Here is a 22,115-nt window from a genome sequence, read left to right as displayed (position 1 = left end):
CAAACACCTTGACTCGGGTTGCCTAGATTTCCTGGCACCTCCCCCAATCTGGAAATGCAAATCCCCTCTTCCCTCACATTTCTGCATCCCCCTATATAATCACAGCACTCTTTGCTATCCAGAAAGCTGGGGGGTGGGGGTGAGGCAGGGGCATCTATACCCTCAGCAAACTTAATGGCTATTTGAATAAGATCCCCTCAGTAAAGACATTCTTGTGTTTCAGAGTTTGACTTTCTGGGAGTGAGCAAAAGACCTGGTGTGGATGTTTATAAGACCGAACTCATTCAGCAGCTTGTGGCCTCTACCTCCACCTTCACAGCCAACACTGGACTGAAACCCTCTTGTGCTTTGAGTCTTCTGCCTCTGCTTCCGTTGCCTTCTCTTCTTCTCCATCTTTTTCCATTGTAAAGGCCTGAGTGGTTACTTTGGACCTGTTAGGGGGAAAAGGATGTCCTAAAGCTAATTCCATACAGGCTTTGTGGACTCCACCCTTACCCCAAGCCAAAGCCAAGCGGGTGAGGACCCACAGCCAGGAACCCGTTCAATATCAGGGCTGCTCTATAACAGACCCTCTAGCAAAATCCACAATAACCTCCCTATCTTAAAATCTCTAAGCTTAATTCTGTCAGCAAGGTACTGTTCACTACCTTTTCCTGAACTTCTATGGAGACAATTGATTAACATGTCCCATTGTCTCTTTTCTACTTATTGTCAAAACTGTCCACACGCTTCTTGTTCATTTGATCCATCTAGCATGATGTCATTGATTTACTGGCCCAGTGTGATATTCTGGCCCACGCCTCCTCGGATTCTCTTGTGACAGGACAGCAGAGTTAACGTAGCTCTGGGGCCAGGCTGCAAATGAATACTGTTGCACATCCCAAAGGCATGTGAATTGTTTCTGATTTTCTTTTTGATAAGGATTGAAAAGGAGTGGATTTACCAGATCATTGGCCACATATCATGTACCTGAGTCCAAACTAATCTTCTCCAGTGAAGATAACACACCTGACACAGCAGCTGCAACTGGAGATACTATTTGATTAGGTTTGTGATAGTCCGTTGTCTTTCTCCAGGATCTGTCTGGATTTTGCGGAGATCAGATTAGTAAATTAAATGAAGGTGTGAGGGGGACACGCGCACCCATCTTCTTGGGAGAGAATCTTTATAGGTAATATATTGATATATATTGCATATAATTTACCATTTTAGTCATTTTTGAGTTTATAGTTCAGTGGTATTAAGTACATTGACTGTGTGTGCAACCATCATCATCATCATCCATTTCTGGAATTTTCTCATCTTCCCAGATTAAAGTCATTAAACAATAAATACCCAGGGCCTCCCTAGTGGGTTAAATCTCAGCACTGTCACAGTGACTGCCCACCGGGACAGCCTGAGTTCAATTCCCCAGCCAGGGAGCTAACCCACACATGGCGCAGCAGACCTCTCCTGTCTTGCCTGCTGCTCCCCAGTGTATTTCAGTAGATCTTCCTGTTCTGCTCCCCACTCCGTCTCTGGTGAATCCCCCCCCCACCCCGTACCTCTGGCCTGCATTCCAGTTCTTCTACATAAAAATAAATAAATAAAATATTTTAAAAAACAGATAAACAATAAATACCCATGTCTCCCCTCTCCCCAGCCATGGCAGCTACCATTTCACTTTCTGACTGTGAATTTGTCTTCTCTATCTCACATCAGGAAATAATAAAGTGTTTGCCTTTAGTGGCTGATTGTTTCATTCAGCTCAGTGTTGAATCTATGTTGCACACAGGTTATCTTTCAAACACTCTCCATGGCACAAGAGGTTAAGCACAGCACTATGAAGATATCCGCAGCCTCTGCAGCACAAGTTTGATCCCCGGCCAGGGAGCAACCTACATGGTGCAGCAGACCTCTCCTGTCTGGCCCGCTGCTCCCCTCAGCAGTGTATTTCAATCTGCCTGTTCTGTTCCCCACTCTGTCTCCAGTGAATCTCCTCAGCCCCTGAACCTCTGGCCTGTACCCCAGTCCTTGTATGCACAAATAAATAAATCTTTAAATAAATAAATAAATTCCCTCCATGGAAATTCCCAAATCTGGACTTCATCTGAGTTCAACTCCCAAAGATGTGAATGTTAGGTTTGATTATGTATGTTAGGTGTCCCTGTGTGAGTTGCATGGCTGTGAGTGTTGAGGGTGCCCTGTGGGAAGGGATCCAAGAGAAAATAAAATTTGAAGAGACAAAGCAAGAACCATACATCCTCACTTAATGTCATTTTGAGTTCTGGCTTGTGTCTTCAGCTGCCTGGAGAGGCACCAGCCATGAGGACTCTGCACTAGAATAAGAGAATTGGAAAATAACTGAATAAATACTTAGAATTGTTGGCAGTAGAAGTGTTTGGGGTCTTTATTTAGAAGTTGGGTGATGTTTGTGTGACCAGGAATATGCCACAGGAACTGAAGTCTTGTTCATAGCACTCAGCCGTGGTAAAATTATTCCCTTTCTACATTTTTTTCCTTTGTAATGAGGTACCATTATTTTACATCCTTTTTAGTATTTTGACAATATAGGCTACCCCCTGTCAGGTGAAAATTGGTTTTGTTATACGTTATTTTGGTTAAATTCAGGTTTTTTTTTTTAAGATTTATTTATGTATACAAGAGCTGGGGTATAGCCAGAGGTGCAGGGGATGAGAGGATTCCCCAGAGACAGAGTGGGGAACAGAACAGGCAGATCTACTGAAATACACTGCTGAGGGGAGCAGCGGGTGAGACAGGAGAGGTCTGCTGCGCCATGTGGGTAGCTCCTTGGCCAGGGATCAAACTCATGCTGCAGTGGCTGCTGATAGCTTTATAGTGGTGTGACTTTACCCTTTGCACCACCAGGGAGGTCCCTAAATTCAGTTTCGAAGAGCCTTTAGATGACTTTAAGTGAGGATGTATGGTGCTTGCTTTATCTCTTCAAACTATATTTTCTCTTGTCTTTGAGCATGGCTAGTAATTGTTGAAAACCATTTTGGGTAATAGGAACCGGAGTCAACAGCAGTTCTGAGGTATTATGATGGTCTAGCTACATGTTGGCCTGTCTTTAAGGTTTGCTATAGATGTAGGTGTAATTCCTCTGGAGTCCCCATAGAGTCTCCCTTTTTGTTTTTTTGTTTTTGTTTTTTTTTAAGATTTATTTAAAGAACTGGGGTACAGGTCAGAAGTGCGGGAGGGTGAGAGAATTCCCCAGAGAGAGCAGGCAGCAGAACAGGAAGACAGACAGAACCGAAGACACTGCTGAGGGGAGCAGCGGGCGAGACAGGAGAGGTCTGCAGCACCATGTAGGTTGCTCCCTGGCCGGGGATCGAACTGGTGCTGCAGAGACTGCGGACAGCTTCACAGCACAGCGCTCAACCCGCAGCGCCACAGGGGAGGCCCAAATCTCCCTTTTTGACTCTGGGCTTCCCAGGAACTCTTCCTCAGTTGGATTCATTATCTTTTTTTTTTTTTTTTTTAAGATTTATTTATTTATTTATACAAGCACTGGGTACAGTCAGAAGCGCGGGAGGGTGAGAGAATTCACCAGAGCCAGAGCGGGGAGCAGAGCAGGCAGAAAGACTGAAGTACACTGCTGAGGGGAGCAGCGGGCGGCAGGAGAGGTCTGCGCGCCATGTGGGACCCTCCTCCGGTGGCCGGGGAGCAGCCGGGGAGCAGCCGGGGATCGAACCGGCGCCGCAGAGGCCGCGGGCAGCTTCACAACCCAGCGCTCAATCGCTGCGCCACCGGGGAGGCCCTGGATTTGTTATAGGACAGGGAAAAGGGTCAGCCCAAACCCCGCAAACCTGCCTATTCTAAATGGGTTCTGCCATCCGCCGCATCAACACAAAACATATGAGACTTTAATGAAAAGGAACTTTAATAAAACTAGGAAACAATACAGGAAAGGCAAAGAGTCTAGTTTCTAAATGAAGCACCCAAAGTTACCCGTCCCCTCGTGGGTAAAAGTCCATCCAAATGGGATTGGTCCAGAACAAGGCCCCAAAGCCTGCCACAAGTCTAAAGCATCTTCCAGTGGGGACCCACAGCAAAGGGTCACAAACAACCGGACAAGCCCGGAAGGAAAAGAGCAAAATCAACATCAAGATAAAAGCTGCCATTGTCACCTCCCCACGGGTCTCACCCACATCTGTGTCACCCAGTCTACGACCAAAAGACAAGCGCAGTTTCTTCACGTGTCTCTAGGCTCCATCCTGCTTCCTTCCTTCCTCCGTCTCCTCTTGCAGCTTCTTCTCTCGCTGCTCAGCTCCACCCTCCCTTGGGTGGGGCAGGGAACCTCCCCCTTTCCTGGGGACCACCCTGTTGCAGATTCATTATCTTGCTGCACTTTTAGCTGTAATCTACTCTGGTTATACTGGAGCCCTGTCCGTGTGGAGGAAGCGGGAAGAGACTTGTTCTATAACTTAAATGTTCAACACTCAGTCATTTAATGGGTTTGGATTCCTGCACAGCGACCCTCACAAGTTTTCTTGATTGCGTTTTTATCCCCTTGGGGAAAGCCCTTTGAAAGGGTTGGAGTAGAAGAAATGCCCTCCCTACCTCCCTTTTCTTCCCCCTCCCTACTTCCCCCGCCCCACACCCCCCCAAGCTCTCAAAAAGTCATTTCTCCTGGGTGAAAGGTTCAGCGCGGTAAAGAAAAGGAGAGCCAGGCTAAATTTCTCAAAGGGAGGGAAAGTTTATTGTGCCCCGGGGCGGACCTCACAGACCCAAGGCGGGGGTCAGTGAAGCCGCGCACGTTGTTGGGGGGAAGCAGGGTTTTATAGGGTGAGGAGAGGTCAGGTGGGTAGTTGGGCTCGTATGGCGGGAAAAGTTTGTTGGGCAGGTAGAGGTTCTTTGTCTGAGAAGAGACTGGTAGTGGGAGGGGGGAGGCTCATTGTCTGAGTCCTCCAGGCAGGTATCCGCATTCCTGCCCCCCAGGTGGGCTTCCTGGTTGGCTCCAGCATTGCGGCCTGCTGCATGGACCTTTCACTGGGCAGAATCCTCAAGAGTATTTTCTCCTGGGCTCAAGATTTTTCAAGTATATAAACCTAAATGTTCCCATTCCATGTGTCAAAATCCCACTTATTTTCCAACACTAGGAACAAAAGTAGGATCGGAGCCTTAACTCTGATCTGCCATGCCTACCTTCTTGGAGAGTTATAAGTTATCTTACAAATGGAATCTGGCAGTTTCCAGTTCATTTTTGCTGCTGTTGTGTTTAAGTCCTAGAGTCAGTCCTCAGTTTTCTCTGTCTTCCCACCGCAGGAGGTGAAAACCTGTTTCTATGCTTCCCAGAAGGTCTCCTGGCTTTCACACTTAGCCTTGGATTGCAAACTAATCCTTCACAGTCTTTCATTATCTCTCTAAAATATCTCTTCAATTTAGCAAGTCATCGAATTTCAGTGTGCTCAGTTACTATTTTCCGTATACTTGAGAACAATGCATGCTCCTTCCCAGCACACCACAGGTGAAAATTTGAAAAATTGCCTTAGTTTTTTGTTTGTTTGTTTTTTGAGCTGTGTTCTACCTGCCACCACTGATTCATTGCCGGCCAGCAATGGATGGCCAACTTCAAAACCTAATCATAGTGTCTGCTTTCTTGGATCATTTCCAGCACCAAATCTTTTAGGTTGGATGCCATGAAAACCATATTCTCAGTAGATTTATTAAGGAAAATCTTAGGACTAACATCAGTGGAAGGGAAAGGATGAAAGCAGGGAGCAGAGGGAAACGTTGGGCTGCTGTTTGTGAAAGGATTGATTGGACTAGCCTTTGTCCCTGATTCCTCAGAGGTAACTTCAAAAGCCTTGGAATTTCCCAAGAAGTATCTTGTTATTTATGTCTTTGGACCATACCTGAATTTATGCTAATGAGACTATTCATGATGAAGGCTGGTTATGCCAGAAAGACCAGCCAACTGATTAAAAGGTTGGGGCTCTGAATTATGTGAAATTAGTCCAACTTCCTGCCGACGCTAGGAAGGCAAGGGGGCTGGAAAGTGAATTCAAATTGGGGTCAGTGGTTCAATCAATTATAGTTATGTAATGAAACTCTAATAAAAACTCAGGACACTAAAGTTCAGTGGAGCTTCCTGATTTGTGAACTAAGAGGCATGTGTCCTAATTCCACACAGAATGGGCATAGAAGCTCCAGAAGCTCTGTGTTCAGGATCCTTCTGGGTCTTACCCTGTGGACTCTTAAATCAGCTGGTCCCAGTTTACATCCTTCCTAATAAAACTGCAATCATGATTCTTTGAGTCATACTAGCAGATTATTGAGCCTGTGGCGGTTGTGGAAAACCCCAAGTTTGTAGCCTTTTGTTCAGAAGTACAGGCAGCCTAGGAACCCCAGAAATTGTGGATGGTCCTGCTGATGACTATGCCCTTAATTTGTGGGATCTGAGTTAACTATGGGTGGCTAGTGGCTAAACTGCATACAATACAGGAGATGCCATAATAACAACAGATTCAGCTGACACTTCCTCTCCCCCAGAGAGTACTGATGCTCTGAAACTCACTGTTGTCCCAAGTTGGGGAAAGGAGTCAGACACTTATACCTCCACAGCGTATTCTGACTGCCCTTGGATAGTTCTCTTTAGCCATAAAGTTCCAGAAGGGAGCTGATTGCTGAGGTCTCTCTGCAGGTGGCATTCCCAGGACTGAAGGGTGTCATTTATTCTTCAAGTAGGATTCTATGGCAATCATAGTATCCCCTACAGTTTGTAGCTATTTCTATTTGTTAAGTGATAAAGGACAGGGTGATTAAAAACAAGACTGAAGGTTCTTTCTAATGTGTAAACATTTTGCAGTAAAGAGAACTCAAAGAGGAAGATGGGTTTGTTGATCCTGGTAAGTCCTCATGAGTGATCCTATTGTTTCCCACTTAAATCTCTTTGATGTTTTCCTTTTGCTCTTGGGGAGGATAAGTCTTAATATCCTTAGCACAACCCCTTCGGCTCTGCCTGGTATGGCCTCTGTACCTGAGAGATCATGTCTTCCTCATCCTGTTGTGTTCATGCTGTTTTCTGTGTATGGGTTGCTGCTGACTTTTTAAAGTTTCAGGGTCTTTGCACTGGCTGTTTCTCTGCTTGAAATGTTCTCCTCCCTCTTTGCCTGAGTAACTTGTACTCACATTTTTGGTCTTCATTCAAATGTCCCTTTCTCTAAGAGATCTTTCTTACACCTTACTCTAAGTCAGGTGTTTTTTTTAAAGATTTATTTATTTAGGGCCTCCCCAGTGGCGCAGCAGTTGAGCGCTGGGTTGTGAAGCTGCCCGCAGCCTCTGCAGCGCCGGTTCAATCCCCTGCTGCTCCCCGGCCACCGGAGGAGGGTCCCACATGGCGCACAGACCTCTCCTGCCGCCCGCTGCTCCCCTCAGCAATGTACTTCGGTCCTTCTGCCTGCTCTGCTCCCTGCTCTGGCTCTGGTGAATTCTCTCACCCACCCATGCTTCTGACTGTACCCAGTGCTTGTATAAATAAATAAATAAATCTTGTAAAAAAAAAGTTAAAAAATATAAATAAAAAAAATAAAATTAAATAAATAAATAAATAAAAAGATTTATTTATTTATACAAGAGCTGAGGTGCAGGTCAGAGGCACAGGTGGGTGAGAGGATTCACCAGAGACAGAGCAGGGAGCAGAACAGGCAGACGGACCGAAAGCACCAATGAGGGGAGCAGCAGGCGAGACAGGAGAGGTCTGCAGCTCCATGTGGGTATTTCCCTGACCTGCCAGGAATTGAACCTGCGCTGCAGAGGCTGTGGATAGCTTCATAGCACTGCGCTCAACCTGATGTGCCACTGGGGAGGCCTCACTTTTTTTTTTAAGATTTATTTTTGCATACAAGAACTGGGGTGTAAGTCAGAGGTGTGGGGGATGAGAAGATTCACCACAGAGATGGGGAGCAGAACAGGCAGATCTACTGAAATACACTGCTGAGGGAGCAGTGGGTGAGACAGGAGAGGTCTGCTGTGCCATGTGGGTTGCTCCCTGCCTGGGGATCAAACTCTTGCTTCACGGGCTAGGAATAGCTTGATAGCTCTGTCTTTAACGCCTGTGCAACCAGGGAGGCCCCCCACTTTTTTTTTAAGATTTATTTATTTATCCATATAAGAACAGGGGTATAGGCCAGAGGTGCAGAGGGTAAGAGGACTCACCAGAGACAGAGTGGGGAACAGAACAGGCAGACTGACTGAAATACACTGCTGAGGGGAGCAGCGGGCGAGACAGAGAGGTCTGCTGCGCCATGTGGTTAGCTCCCTCGCCTGCTGGGGATCGAACTCGTGCTGCGGTGGTTGGTGTTAGCTTCATAGTGCTATTTCTATAACCCCTGTGCCACCAGGGAGGTCCCAGATTCACTTTTTATGTGCTGTCATGGCACTTGTCCCCTTTCGTGGCCTTTTTAGTACTTATGAGAGCTCTAAATATACAGTCATGCTCCACATAACAATGTTTTGGTCAGTGAAAGACCCCATATATTTTGGTGGGCCCTGTTATAGCTTAGGTGTGTGGGAGGCTATATCAGTGAGATTTGTGTAATTATACTCTATGATGTTCACACGACGAAATCGCCCACAGACATATTTCTCAGAACATATCCTGTCATTAAGTGATGAAATGACTGTAGTTATTTACATGCCTAGCCATTTGATGCCCATCTCTCTTCCTCTGATAAGTGCCATGAAGGCAGGGATATGAAACTATTTTGTTCTTTCCTCTTTTCCCAGCATTTAACTCAAGTCCTGACATGGGGGTTTAATATAAACTTGTGAATAAGCAAATGAAGTAATAGGGTGTAGATGGTAGTGAGACTGGAAGCAGCCTGGGTTCAAATCCTGATGTGTCTTTTGGGTTCTGTATAAACCAGCCTTCCCCTTAGACAATATAGGCGCTTCAGTTTGCCAGTTCACATTGCGTTTGTCAGACTGGGGTATCTTATCCTCAGTAATGAAACTCTAGAAGAATATTGTGGAAGAATACTTATTTATCAACAGTAGCACAGCATGGCAACCAAGCACATAGACTACCTGTGAGGGATCTTACATCTGCCCTCTTGACCACAATTCTTATCCTCTTTGTACATCATCTTCCCACCTGTGAACAAACTTAACACCTAGCTCAAAGTAGCTTTTTTTAAAGATCTATTTTATTTCTTTATGTATACAAGAACAAGGGAGTAGGCCAGAGGTGCGGTGGGTAGGGGGTGGTGGTGAGAAGATTCACCAGAGACAGAGTGGGGAGCAAAACAGGCAATGAAATACACTGCTGAGGGGAGCAGCAGGAGAGACAGGAGAGGTCTGCTGCATATGTGGGTCAGCTCCCTGGCCAGGGATTGAACTCATGTCTCAGTGACTGTCAATAGCTTGATAGTGCTATCCCTGTGCTACCAGGGAGGCCTCCTAGCTCAAAGTTATTGTAAAGATCAAATAGGTGGAATGCACAAGAAAGTTTCTTTGTCCCCTAAGTACTTTAGATGTGTTTATTATTATCATTACCATTTATTAATGATTCAGACACCTCTGACTGAACAGCTGGAGCTGGTTAACTGCATAAGACACTTCCTCTGGGTTAATGGGAGGGCTGTCTTGTAGACAAAGAGTAAGAGAGGAAAGGAAATATCCTCTGCCAAAATTTCCAGGAAGCTGTTGCAGGCCTGATGGATGGCTCTTTTCTACTCTAAGGACTATTGGGCCTGGAAATCTAAGGTGGATCATGTAGAACCAGAAAACACAGACCCTCTTCCCAGGGAGTGTGAGCACCTGGAGAGATTCTGAAACTTTGTTCCCCTTACTGTAGATTTCAGAAAGGTCATTGTCTTTAGGTAAATATTGCCTTTCTTCAGCCACTTAGGTCACAACATAATGGATTCGATGACAGTTTGCTTTAGATATATCACAGGCCCAGGAAGAGTCTGCATACTCTGATTTCAGTTCCTTTTTTACCAAGTCTCCTTGTACATGTCTGAGAAGCCAAGTGACTCTTCTTAAGGTACAGCACTTCTGCTGTAGGTACTACCCTAAACATTCTGCTGTAGGTACTACCCTAAACATTCCCCTCGTTATTTCTTCCAAATCTACAGTATTGAATAGCAGTCTTTAATCTGGGAACCTGAAGACTTGGAAGTTGAATAAAGTGAAACCTGGATTTTAATTCTGACTTCGACATTATCTTGCTGTGTGGACTTGGGCATGGCCTAGGTTTACAATTCCACAACTATGCATTATGAGCACTAACAATAGTCACTAATGTACATTTAAGGTAGATAGTTGTGCTGAATATGTTATGTGAAGATATTAATTTTTCTTTCTGCTGATTTTGGAATGTGGATGTGATACAAAAATAAAAAACTCTTTTGATGAGTCACAATAGAAAATTGTCCGTAACTTCTGCAATTGCTTTTCTGATGATTTGGTAAGAACACAAGGATGGTGTTCCAAAGGATCTGAACAGAGCCATTTTGTGAAGTACAGAGATAATCTGGTTTACATTGGTCTGAAGATAAAGTTTGCCTGTGTCTTTCTTCTGGAAATGAATGCAACTGATCACGCAAGTAGGTTTTGGGGAAGAGATCCACCAAGTTCAAAAGAAACACCTTACTCCATCAATTTGTACATAGCTTTAGGTACAGCCCTAACTGCTGTGCCATGCACTGCCCTCACTCTTAGTGTACACATGTGTAAAACAATACCTACTTTGCAGGGTTACTGTAAGAATGAAGACGGAGGTAAGGTTAACATTGTGAAAGCCCATAATCGGCACCGAGATACACAACACAGTTTTGCCCTTACAGGTTTTCCTCACTATATGAAAGTAGGAAGTTCAGATACGGTAGGTTCTGTTGGGGCCTGGTAACACCCAATTTTTCTTCTTCACATAAATTACTGATAATGGGGCCTCCCTGGTGGCGCAGCAGGTTGAGCACCACGCTGTGAAGCTGTCTGCAGCCTCTGCAGGGGGGGTTCTATCTGGCAGGCCTGGGAGATACCCACATGGCACGGCAAATCTCTCCTACCTTGCCTGCTGCTCCCCTTAGCAGTGTCTTCTGTCCATCTTTCTGTTCTGCTCCCTGCTGTGTCTCTGGTGGATTTTCTCACCCTCCTGCGCCTCTGACCTGTACCCCAGTTCTTGTATAAATAAATAAAATCTTTAAAAAAAATAAAATTAAAGTAAAACCCCATGATTATATTTATGTGAAAAAAAAAATTACTTATAAGGGGTTCCTAGACTCACAGAAGAACCTACCAGGTATGGGGGGAAATCTGTTCAGCTGATTTTCTCTATTCTAGTAAGAAACATCAATAGGTTGAGTGTTTGCTCCCTGTGCTGAGTAAAAGAAGGACAAAATAGGGGCCTCACTGGTGGCGCAAGAAGTCAAGATGCAGCACTGTGAAGCTATCCGCAGTCACTGCAACCTGAGACGGATCCCCGGCCAGGGAGCTACCCACACCGCATGGCAGACCTCTCCTGTCTTGCCTGCTGCTCCCCTCAGCAGTGTATTCCACTCAGTCTGCATGCTCTGCTCCCCACTCTGTCTCTGGTGAATCCTCTCACCCCACCCCCCACCCCTCTGGCCTGTACCCCAGTTCTTGTATGCATAAATAAATACTTAAAAAAAAAAAGGCAAAATGGATCATGGCAAGTCGATATCCTTTTCCCCCCTCAGTTTCCGTACTGCCACTGAAAGTGTCTGGCCAGTAGCTGCAAGTTCTAGATCTGGGGTTACAAAACTCTTGGGTTCTCAAATAGTCGCCACCCCTTGTGCCCATCTGCGCGGGAGTCACGTCTCAGCCTCTCTGGGGTCCGGGTTCACTCCCCTAAACCAGGTAACACAGATAAACACGACCTCCTTCCTCTACTCTCAGTTTCCAACCTCGGAAGCGCGAGGACCGTGGGAGGCGGACGTGGGAGGTGAAGCCCTTGGGGGTCACCCCTCCCATCCCCCCCACAGCCGCCGCGCCCCTGCGGAGAAGCCCCCGGAAGCGGGCGGCCGGCCGGCGGGGCCAGGGCCGGGCGGGCCCACGAGGCGGGGGCCGGGGCCGGGGCCGGAGTTCCCGCCTCCGTTGCGTGCGCGCGCCACACGCACGCACGCACGCACGCACGGCACGCAGCGGAAGCGCGCGCGCAGGCCCAGCCCTCGTCGCGGCCGCCATTTTAGCTCCTGGTCCGGGCCGCACGGTGTAGGCTGTTGTGGCGGGAGGGGTGGGGGTCCTCCGGAGTTCAGCCGCTGCTCCCGCCGCGCCGTCACCGCCTCCGGCCTCAGCTCCGCGCCCCTTCCTCCGTAGCCGCTCGCGCGCCGCGCCCGAGGATGTCCAAGAGGCACCGGCTGGACCTGGGGGAGGATTACCCCTCCGGCAAGAAGCGTGCGGGGACCGATGGGTGAGCCAGGCCGGGGCGCGAGGCCGCGCTCGGGCTTTGTTGGGGCCCGGCGGGGAGCGGGCGGGGCGCCCGGCCGAGCGGATCCCGGGCCCGGCCCTTTGTCTCCGGCGGGGATCGGCGCGCCGCGGCGGGGCGGGAGCGCGGCGCCCCTCCCGGCGTGCGGCCCGGCAAGGGCGCGGGGAGATGTGGCGCGGCCGCCGCCCGGCCGGGGGGGGGGCGGCGGGGCCCGGCGCGGCCTCGCGGGCGCCTCCTCCCGGCCCGGCGGGGCCGCCCGCGGGGGAGCGGGCGGGAGGAGCCGCGGACCTCGTGGCCCGGGCTCCCCAGGCGGGCCCGGGAGAGAAGGGGGGAGGGCGCGGCGGGAAGGCTGGATTCCTGGGGCGCCGGCCGCTGCTCTGCCCGGGGGGCCCCGGGGAGGGCCTTGGGGAGGGGGTGCGCGGCCGGAGGAAAGGCGGGCAGGGCGCAGGGGGAGGGGAGCGCGTGGCCCCGCGGGTCGGCTCCTGGGGTGGCGGGGGCCGCGCGCGGGAGGGGGGAGACGGGCCGCTCCCCCGCGGGCGGCGCGGCCGGGGCCGGAGCCGCCGAGCTCGGAGTTTGGCGGGAGAGCGCGGGCCCGGCCCATTCAAACACTCGCGAGTCGGACTCGGCAAACTTCCGCGCCGGCCGCCCTCCCGCCATCTCCTGGGGTTCCTGCTCCGGCCGAACCTCGGTTTTGGGCTTTCCCGGGGCAGGACCCGGAAGGCGGTCCTCACCCCAAGAAGTTCGTGCTTCCTACCCCCCCCCCCCAGTAGACTCTGGAGTGCGAAGGCCCTTTTCCAAAGTGTGCTCGCATTGATGGTAAAACACCGCCTTGGGCACGGTGCCGGGGAGGTGAAGGGCTTGGACGGCGGGTGCGTTTTTAAGGAAGGTAACGTGGGCTTTTCACAATCCCTTCGCGCGCTGCTCCCCAGCGGACGTTTGTTGGGATAATCCAGGCAAAGCCACAGAAAGTCTGACTCCAAATGCTTTGCACAAGTTTATGCTTTGAGCGTGTGTGTGAGTATATGTGTGCACAATCACTTTGCCAGGCCAGCTGTGAAACTTTCGTGCAGTTTTGCTCACCCGGTCTTTGGGCCGACAGCCACGTGCGGGGTTGAGAGAGCGCGGGCGGGTGGCGAGCTGGGCAAGCAGGAGGGACGTGCGGCCCTTTCATCCTGCACGTGTCTTCGTGTCTTCATTTACGAGAGCAGACGTTACTTTTCTCCTTTTAGGGTGTACCCCCTCTCTCTCCCCGCCCCACCCCCCACACAAGCAAAACCTAAGCACTTTTGAGTTACTTGTCCAGAGTTTCGAGAGTCTAGTCTGCTCCACTCAGAGGGGTGAGAAAATGGAGCCCCAGCTTTGTTGCGGTGACTCGCGCAACCTTGAAGCTGGGTCTGGAGTGGTGATCGTCTCAAATTCATTCTTTGCCTCTTTTTTCATCACAGTACACACTGTGATTGTAGTTTTGAGTCATTGCAGCCTATTTTAATGGCATTTATAATGGGTTGGTAACGTAGAGAACACTAGGTTCTTGGTTCCTGTGAAGCAAAAATAAATGGCTTGTCATCTGGCTAAGATGCAAGTGATGTCTCTCACAACCGTTGAGACTGGAACAAAATATACTGGGAATAGGTTCGTTCATTTAGATTTGTGTGTGTGCATCATTTAAATGTTTTTTCGGGGGGAGGGGAAAAGAATGTAATTCAGTGGGAAACTTCACTTACATTCAAGCTTGTCCCAGATTATGACTTTATTTACTCTTAGTCTATTATAATTTGGGGATCAAGCAGAGAAGTTGAAGGTTTCTATTACATACTGACCCATTCCTTTTTCATCCCACAAAATTTTCTTTGTAAAATTATTAGCGAAAGATCAACTTACTGTTGAAGTTTTGGCGGGGGGGGGGCACCTTTTGAAAGAAATAGGAACATTTTTCACTTTGATGTTTCCAGCAGTACTTAAGGGCTTTCCTATTGACTATGGAAAAGTGAAAATAGTATTCTAATAATACAAATACATGCTGTGCTCCCAGAAGTACTCTCAGTGTTTTATATGTATGAGCACATTTAGTACAACCATATGTTGTAGTTGGGGGTTTGTAACTTGCCCCAGGGAACGCAAGAAATACCCATACATAAAGATAGAAAAGGCAAAAAATTCCCTCAATCTTTTGTATGTCATAAAGAATAGGAATACATTGTCCTTTCATTGGCTACATAGTATTTCACTTGCAAAAGGAAGAATAGCTTATTTAACCAATTTCCTGTCCCTTGATGTTTAGGTTCCAGTCTTATTTTATGTGAGAAGTCTGATTAACACCTTTATTTGTACTATTTGTACACTTAGTCTTTAGGGAGAATTTCCCAGAGGTGAGATTGCCAGATAAAAGCAATGCTTATTTAAAATACTCCGATTTTGAGACCTATTTACAACTTCATTAGCAGTACTTTAGTTCCTGTTATTCCATGTAGACTTTTAACATGGCATTATAAATTAAAAAAAACAACAACAACAACTTAACGATGAGCAGTATTTATTGGGTATTTACTGTGTCCACCAGGTATCACTTTAAAGCACATTATATATATCAACTCATTTAATCCTTGCAATACCCCACAAAACATGAACAGCCACATTTTATAGAGGAAGAAAGAGCTGTGCTTATGGTTAGCTTAAGTGCTGAGCTAGAGTAAAGAATAGTCTGCTCAATTGCTGTCAGGTTTTGTTTCTCCCTGCTGGTATTGTAACTGATTGTAAACAGTTTTGATAATCAGTTAGATCTTTTCTCAACACTCCTTTATAATAAAAGTACTCTTTTAAAAAAAGAAAACCTGCATTTTCACAAGTCTGTATCCCTTGCCAGTGGTTTCCATAGCTGTATAATTTTGGGGGGTGGTACATTTTCACACCTCCACATGTACACGTTTCACTCACCCTCCACCAAAATTCCTGTCTGTCCCCTCCTCAAACCCTCTCCTCGCTCCCCCTTTTTCCCTTGGTAACTAGCATATTTTTCAGAGACTAAGAATTATAACCCACTTTTAGTTCTTATCCCCCCTTCCTCATTGGAGTAGTTTGTGTCATATGCTACATTTTGAGGTGATTGAAGGTGATTCATCCTTTCTGTAGCTTTTAGTGTAAGAGACTTAATATTTTTTACATTGAAAATGAATAAATTGAGGTTTTGGCTTACCATTGCATAGGTGACTGGGTTCTTGGTTCTTTATGCTTCTGTCGCCACTACCCCCATTTCTTGGTCAGCAGCTAATCTTTGTCCTCAGAATGTATTATGTACTTCCTGTGTGGTATTTTTGGTAGTGAAGTTTCTGGTGAGGTAGGTCCTTGGAAAACACTTGTTAGTATAAGTGTTACTGTAACAAAGCAACATGATACATGATTACATTGTCCCGCTGTGCTCTCTCTGTTGCCCATATTTGACAACTCTTGAAAAGTTAGGTTCTAACATTAAGTGCTTGGTACTGTGCTAAAAGTATGAGTCATTAAACTTTGGTTTTCACCTTAAATCCCCCCACCCCCAACCCAGTAGAAGTGAGTACTAGAAACATGAATCCTTTTTATTTAGATCAAGTGGTCTTTCAGGGTTCTTTTTAGTTCCATGACCTTGCACATGTTTGGTTTGGTTTTTGAATCATTCTTGGTGACAATGCTGCTCACTTAGCTGGGCATTTATATATACCCTGTTATAAACATTTCTTCATTCACATTTTGGGACAGTATAAATACTTCATGAGCGCTGTGGACCACAGGCAGAATGAGAGAAACAGAGTATATTTCACAGGCCAGGAGGCTCCATTTTGAATCATGAGACTTTGTTTTCTCTGTTTATTAGGCTACTCCTTGGCTTCTTTTCCTCTTTGGTTTTCTTTCTCTTCTGCTCCATGGGATAAGAGGCATCAATGCTAGCTCGTATGTTCTGTGAGTCTGTAGAGGTGAATGTTGATGGGGGGCAAAGATCCGTATATCGACTGTCAGAAAAACGATGTTATTTTCTTCTGTTTTTCAAGCAAAAATGTGTCATGACTTTTCTGACAATCCAGCATATGCATATACATACACAAATGCACATATACATGTATGTATACACATCTGTATATATGAAAAGTGATATGTGAGTGAAAAGTGTATGTTCATAAAACTTTTCTCTCTTTAAGTGAATTTCCAATGGAATGGAATTACTGTTTAGGAAGTACTGGGTAGATCACATATAATCTGATCAGTTTACCATTTCTGAAATTCAGGGACAACTTAATGGGTGTAGTGGCATTTTAGCTGTGTTTTACCAAGTTGCTGTTGCCCATCTGATGCGCTGTGATAATGAGTGTACGTTTCTTCTCTGCTACTGATAATTGGGCTTTGAAAATTTGTATGACTTTTGTGTGTTGTGGATAAGGAACAGTGGCATGTCTGGTGTCTTGTGTCAATGCTGCATGTTGCTTGGATTTGGGGTCCAGTGCACTTTGTGGCAGATTTGCTCTGTGACTTGGTCTGAAGTAAACTAGATTAGTAGAATGAATAATTAATAGATTATTTTAAAATTCTTGTATTAGGGGTCTTTCTAGTACCCAGTAATATATGCTAGAGTTGATTACTTAAAATTGACGTAAGTTAATATAGTGGGCATCTGCTTGATTTTACTATTTTAAACAAGTTTACCGTGTCCAGTGAAGTTTGTTTTCAATGACTGTTTCATTTTATGGTTGACCGATTTGTAAGAAGGTTTACAAAGTATTTCCCATGTTTTGCTTTGGCTGATAGGTTATTGTGCAAGAGTAAACAATGAAAACAAAAGAATGTTTCAGTTTTAGTTTTTCTTGTCAGTAGTGTTTATTGACCAAAATGGGGGAAGCACTGTACAGTCACTTAAAACAAGCTCCCCTAATAATAAAAAGATATTTATAATATTTGTAATAACAATATAAAGATTTATGTTTTTAGAGTTGATGTGAACTGACAACATCTTTGTTTCAGCAGCAGTGCTGTTGCTAATCAATGTAAAAATACCTTTTCACATAACTTGGAGAGCTTAGGAAAGAAACTGTGAAACTGTCCTGTCTAATTTTGCCCTTTCCTCCCATAATGGTCTTTAATTTCTACTGTTTTAAGTAAAAGGGGATTTTACTTGCAGAAGATGAACGTGTTTTCTTAGTTGGATGGCCAGTGGTTGTGGAAAGAGACTTCCTTAAAGAATTTGAGTCATCATCTAGGAAGGGTCCGAGTGGCATAAAGGAACCTTTATTATTTGCTTCTTCATTTTTTTTTTTTTAAGATTTGTTTATGCATACAAGAACTGGAGTACAGGCCAGAGGTGCGGAGGGGTGAGAGGATTCACCAGAGACAGAGTGGGTAACAGAACAGGCAGATCTACGGAAAAATCACTGCGGAGGGGCGCAGCGGGCAAGTCAGGAGAGGTCTGCTGCACCTTGTGGGTCACCTGCCTGGCCGAGAATCGAAATCGTGCTGCAGTGGCTGCAGATAGCTTCATAGTGCTGCGTCTTAACCACTTGTGCCACCAGGGAGGCCCTGCTTCTTCATTATTTGTGATATCGTTTATTCATTGGTTGTTGTACACTGTTCTTTGTGACTGTAATGCTGCTATGAGCACTTTGCATAAAATTCAGGATCTGAATTGTAAATTTTTATTTTTAGGAAGGATCGAGATCGTGACCGGGATCGTGAAGATCGATCTAAAGATCGAGACCGAGAACGTGATAGAGGAGATAGAGAGCGGGAGAGGGAGAAGGAAAAGGAGAAGGAATTGCGAGCTTCCACTAATGCTATGCTTATCAGTGCTGGATTACCACCTTTAAAGGCCTCCCATTCAGCTCACTCGGCCCACTCGGCACATTCAGCACACACTGCACACTCAGCACACGCAGCACACACCGGACATGCAGGACACACGTCTCTTCCACAGTGCATCAACCCATTCACCAACTTACCCCATACTCCTCGATACTACGATATTCTAAAGAAACGGCTTCAGCTCCCTGTTTGGGAATACAAAGATAGATTTACAGATATTTTGGTTAGACATCAGTCCTTTGTCCTGGTTGGTGAGACCGGATCTGGTAAAACAACACAGGTGAGTTATTCTACATCACAGTACATACTAAAGTTTACTAAATGTTGTGTATTTGATCCTGATGGGCCTTCCCATTGTCTGCGTCTGGTAGACCATTTTGAAGAATAGCTGCTTTGATGGCTAGCAGTTTTAATGACTTGGGACTCCTGTAGAGTACCTACTTCCCGGCTGTCCGGGCCAGCCAGGCAGATCAACGGGGTACCTGGGGGAGGAAGCAGGGGCTTGGTATGGAACAGGGGTACGCAAGGAGTGGAGACAAAGCCAGGATCATCGCCAGTCTCATTTATTCAGGAATGTGTACAATGTCATATAGGGTTCAGAGGAGGAGGTCTCTCGTTATCTCTAGCAAGGAGAGACCACCAATGCAAACAAGCCACAGTAGCAAGCAGGGGGAAAGGTTCAGTCGTCACAATAGGAAACTTGAAAGCTAACATTCAGTACCTGCTTCAGGCAAGAACCCGGATGTTCAGGTCTGGGCCCCAGGTCTGGGCCCCGACACCCGGCGTTTGTGGGGTGTTGGGGAACAGCAGTGCTTTCCCCCCAGTTTTGTTACAGTAAGTATGGCAGCGATGCTCTCCTGCACACTTTCGACTATGGTAAAGAGCAGATGGGGGGAGAACAAGTTTTGTTTTCCAGTGGTTGGGTGTAGGGAATTGAAACACTGGACTGTTGTTGTTGTTTTTAAGATTTATTTATTTATGCATTCAAGAACTGGATTGTAGGCCAGAGGTGCAAGGGGTGAGAGGATTCACCAGAGATAGAATGGGGAACAGAACAGGTGGATTGACTGAAATACACTGCTGAGGGGAGTGGTGGGCGAGACAGGAGAGGTCTGCTGCACCACGTGGGTAGCTTCCTGGCTGGGGATGAAACTCCTGCTGCAGTGGTTGGGGATAGCTTGATAGCGCCGACATTTACCTGTGCCTCTGGGGAGGCCCTATATTGGTTTTGTCATTCCGGTTTGTCTCATCTAAATTTTACCTATTTTTGAGCCTTCCCGGTGGTGCAGTGGGTTGAGCGCAGCGCTGTGAAGCTGTCCGCAGCTTATGTAGTGTGGGTTCAATTCCCACATGGCATGGCCGACCTCGTCTGTCATGCCCGCTGCTCCCCTTGGCAGTGCTTTTGGTCTGTCTGCCTATTCTGCTCTGCTCCCCGCTCTGTCGCTGGTGAATCCTCTTACCCTCCTGCACCTCTGGCCTGTGCCCCAGCTATTGTATAAGTAAAAAATAAATCTTTTTTTTTTTTTTTTTAAGAATTGTTTTATTTATTTTTTAAGGACTTAATTATTTATTTATACAAGCACTGGGTACAGTCAGAAGCACGGGAGGGTGAGAGAATTCACCAGAGCCAGAGCGGGGAACAGAACAGGCAGAAGGACCGAAGTACATTGCTGAGGGGAGCAGCAGGCGCGGCAGGAGAGGTCTGTCACGCCATGTGGGGCCCTCGCCAGTGGCCGGGGATCGAACCGTTGCTGCAGATGCTGCGGGCAGCTTCACAGCCCAGCGCTCAACCACTGCGCCGCCAGGGGAGACCCTAAAAAACTTTTAAAAAAATAAATAAATATTACCTATTCTTTACAAAACAATAACTCTCTGGCATTTTGTAAAGTCTTTACCTATGACCTCCATCTAGTCACACTCTCCTGCATAGAACTAAGTACAGTTGCTAATGTTTCATTCATATTATATTCAGGATACTTTTCAAATGTGGGTGAGACATCATTTGTTGGGCCCATGTTATAGACATTAATGTTCTAATGGTGATTATGCGTGGGCAAGTGTACCTATAGAAAAAATTCACAGAAGCGAAAAATGCTGTCTGCAGATTGTAATGTTGTATATAGCCCTCCATGAGTTTGTATGAGATCAAATGTGGGGAACCTTTAGATTACTGCTGAACTTGAGTTTTTATGAATCTAATGAAAAATGCTATTTTAGTGTAATTTTTATTTTGTGTTTTCTTGCTGTAAGTTAATCATGTTTTCATATGATTGAACCTGAACTGTCAGTTTAAAATTTCTTAAGTGCACAAGTAGAAGCTCCTGGCAATTGTAGAAAACTGAGGAGAGTGTTGAATTTAGTTATTAATCATTTGACCTTGCAAAAAAATTAATGTTACATTTCCTATTGGCCTGTTTTCCATGTGTATCTGTGATTTGTTTACAATGGAATAAACTGCATATATAAGTTATCTTTTGTGTAAATTACCTATAGTACAGAGCTAAGAATTTGAGTATATTATAGAGACATTTTGAGAGCAAAACTAGCAACTGAAATAGCAAGTTTTTGCTTGTTTTTTTGAAGACTAAACCTGTGAGAAACAATTTATTCTTTTTAAGTCAGAGAAAACTTTGGATTCATGTTAGGAACTCATAGTTGGTTTATTTTTTGCACCTTTATAGAGATTTTTACAATTATATAAAGCCATTTAATTATAAACTTAATACCATAGCATTTAAAATATTTCATGTGTTGTTTACCCAGTTAGCATAGTATTAAGGGCATCTATTTAAATTAGCAGTTGGATAAAGCCAGGCACTGTACTTTTTATGTATTACCTGATTTAAGATTCTCAACAACCCTGTAAGGACGTTGTTAATCACCATTTGACAGATGAGCAAAATAAGGCTTAGATTTATGAGAATCTTAGGCTTAGTGGGTTGTCCTGGGTTACATAATTAGGGATTTAGGTGGGTTCAGTAGTTCAAACTTTGTCCCTTTTTCATAGTCAAAGTTATATTTAGTTTAAACTTAATTTTGTGAGTTTATTTAGTAGCAATTAAGAGTAGACTAAAGTCAGATCATCTCGAAACAGGTTTCAAATTGGGATTAAAATTTGGCTGTTTTTAAAAGATCTTTGGGATTGTAGGACATTTGGGGAATTTGAAGGAAAACTGACAATTTAATAATGAGTTTTACTCATGCTTTTTGTCATATTAAACTTTGACACAATCATTAGTTGGTTTTTGGTTTTCTTTTTGTGCCTATCATCAAATTAAATCTTACAAATGAAATGTAAGGTACAACTTCAGTTTTTTTTTAAACTTTTTAATGGTATTTACTCATTCATTCATTGATTCATTTATTTATATATATATTTATTTATTTATGCATACAAACACTGGGTACAGTCAGAAGCGCTGGAGGGTGAGAGAATTCATCAGAGCCAGAGCAGGGAGCAGAGCAGGCAGAAGGACCGAAGCACACTGCTGAGGGGAGCAGCGGGCGGCAGGAGAGGTCTGCACGCCATGTGGGACCCTCCTCCGGTGGCCGGGGAGCAGCCGGGTTCGAACTGGCGCCACAGAGGCCACGGGCAGCTTCACAACCCAGCGCTCAACTACTGCACCACCGGGGAGGCCCACAACTTCAGTTTTTGAGACTCACAGAAAAGACATTTCACATAGCAACTTAGTATGCTCACACTGTTGCATGTGTAAGAAGTTGAAGCTTGTTCATCCAAAGAGAAAGCATGAACAAGGGTGCATACAGTGTAGAGAAGGGACAGCACCGTTTGACCTGGCCAGAGTACTTGGTGTATATGAAGAGGGAGCTGGGGCAGGTGAAACACCCTTAATCTATATACATTAGGAAGCCATATGAACTTCTGAGTTGGGAGAGA

The 22,115-nt window shown here is 45.7% G+C and overlaps 1 protein-coding gene across 1 annotated transcript in view; it reads left to right on the top strand.

The window, feature by feature from the left end:
* Positions 1 to 12,136: 12,136 nt before the first annotated feature.
* DHX15 (DEAH-box helicase 15) overlaps positions 12,137 to 22,115 on the top strand; it is a 56,901-nt gene continuing 46,922 nt past the window's right edge. The window contains exons 1-2 of the mRNA XM_037530503.2: positions 12,137 to 12,379; positions 18,062 to 18,497. Coding sequence (XP_037386400.1) covers positions 12,309 to 12,379; positions 18,062 to 18,497 — 507 coding nt within the window. The 5' untranslated portion in view covers positions 12,137 to 12,308. The remainder of the gene's footprint in view (positions 12,380 to 18,061; positions 18,498 to 22,115) is intronic.

This window comes from Talpa occidentalis, unplaced genomic scaffold, assembly GCF_014898055.3.
Source record: "Talpa occidentalis isolate TD23 unplaced genomic scaffold, MPIMG_talOcc4v2.1 talOcc4.6, whole genome shotgun sequence".
In the NCBI taxonomy this organism is placed as follows: domain Eukaryota; kingdom Metazoa; phylum Chordata; class Mammalia; order Eulipotyphla; family Talpidae; genus Talpa; species Talpa occidentalis.
This window is presented reverse-complemented; position numbering and strand designations above follow the sequence as displayed.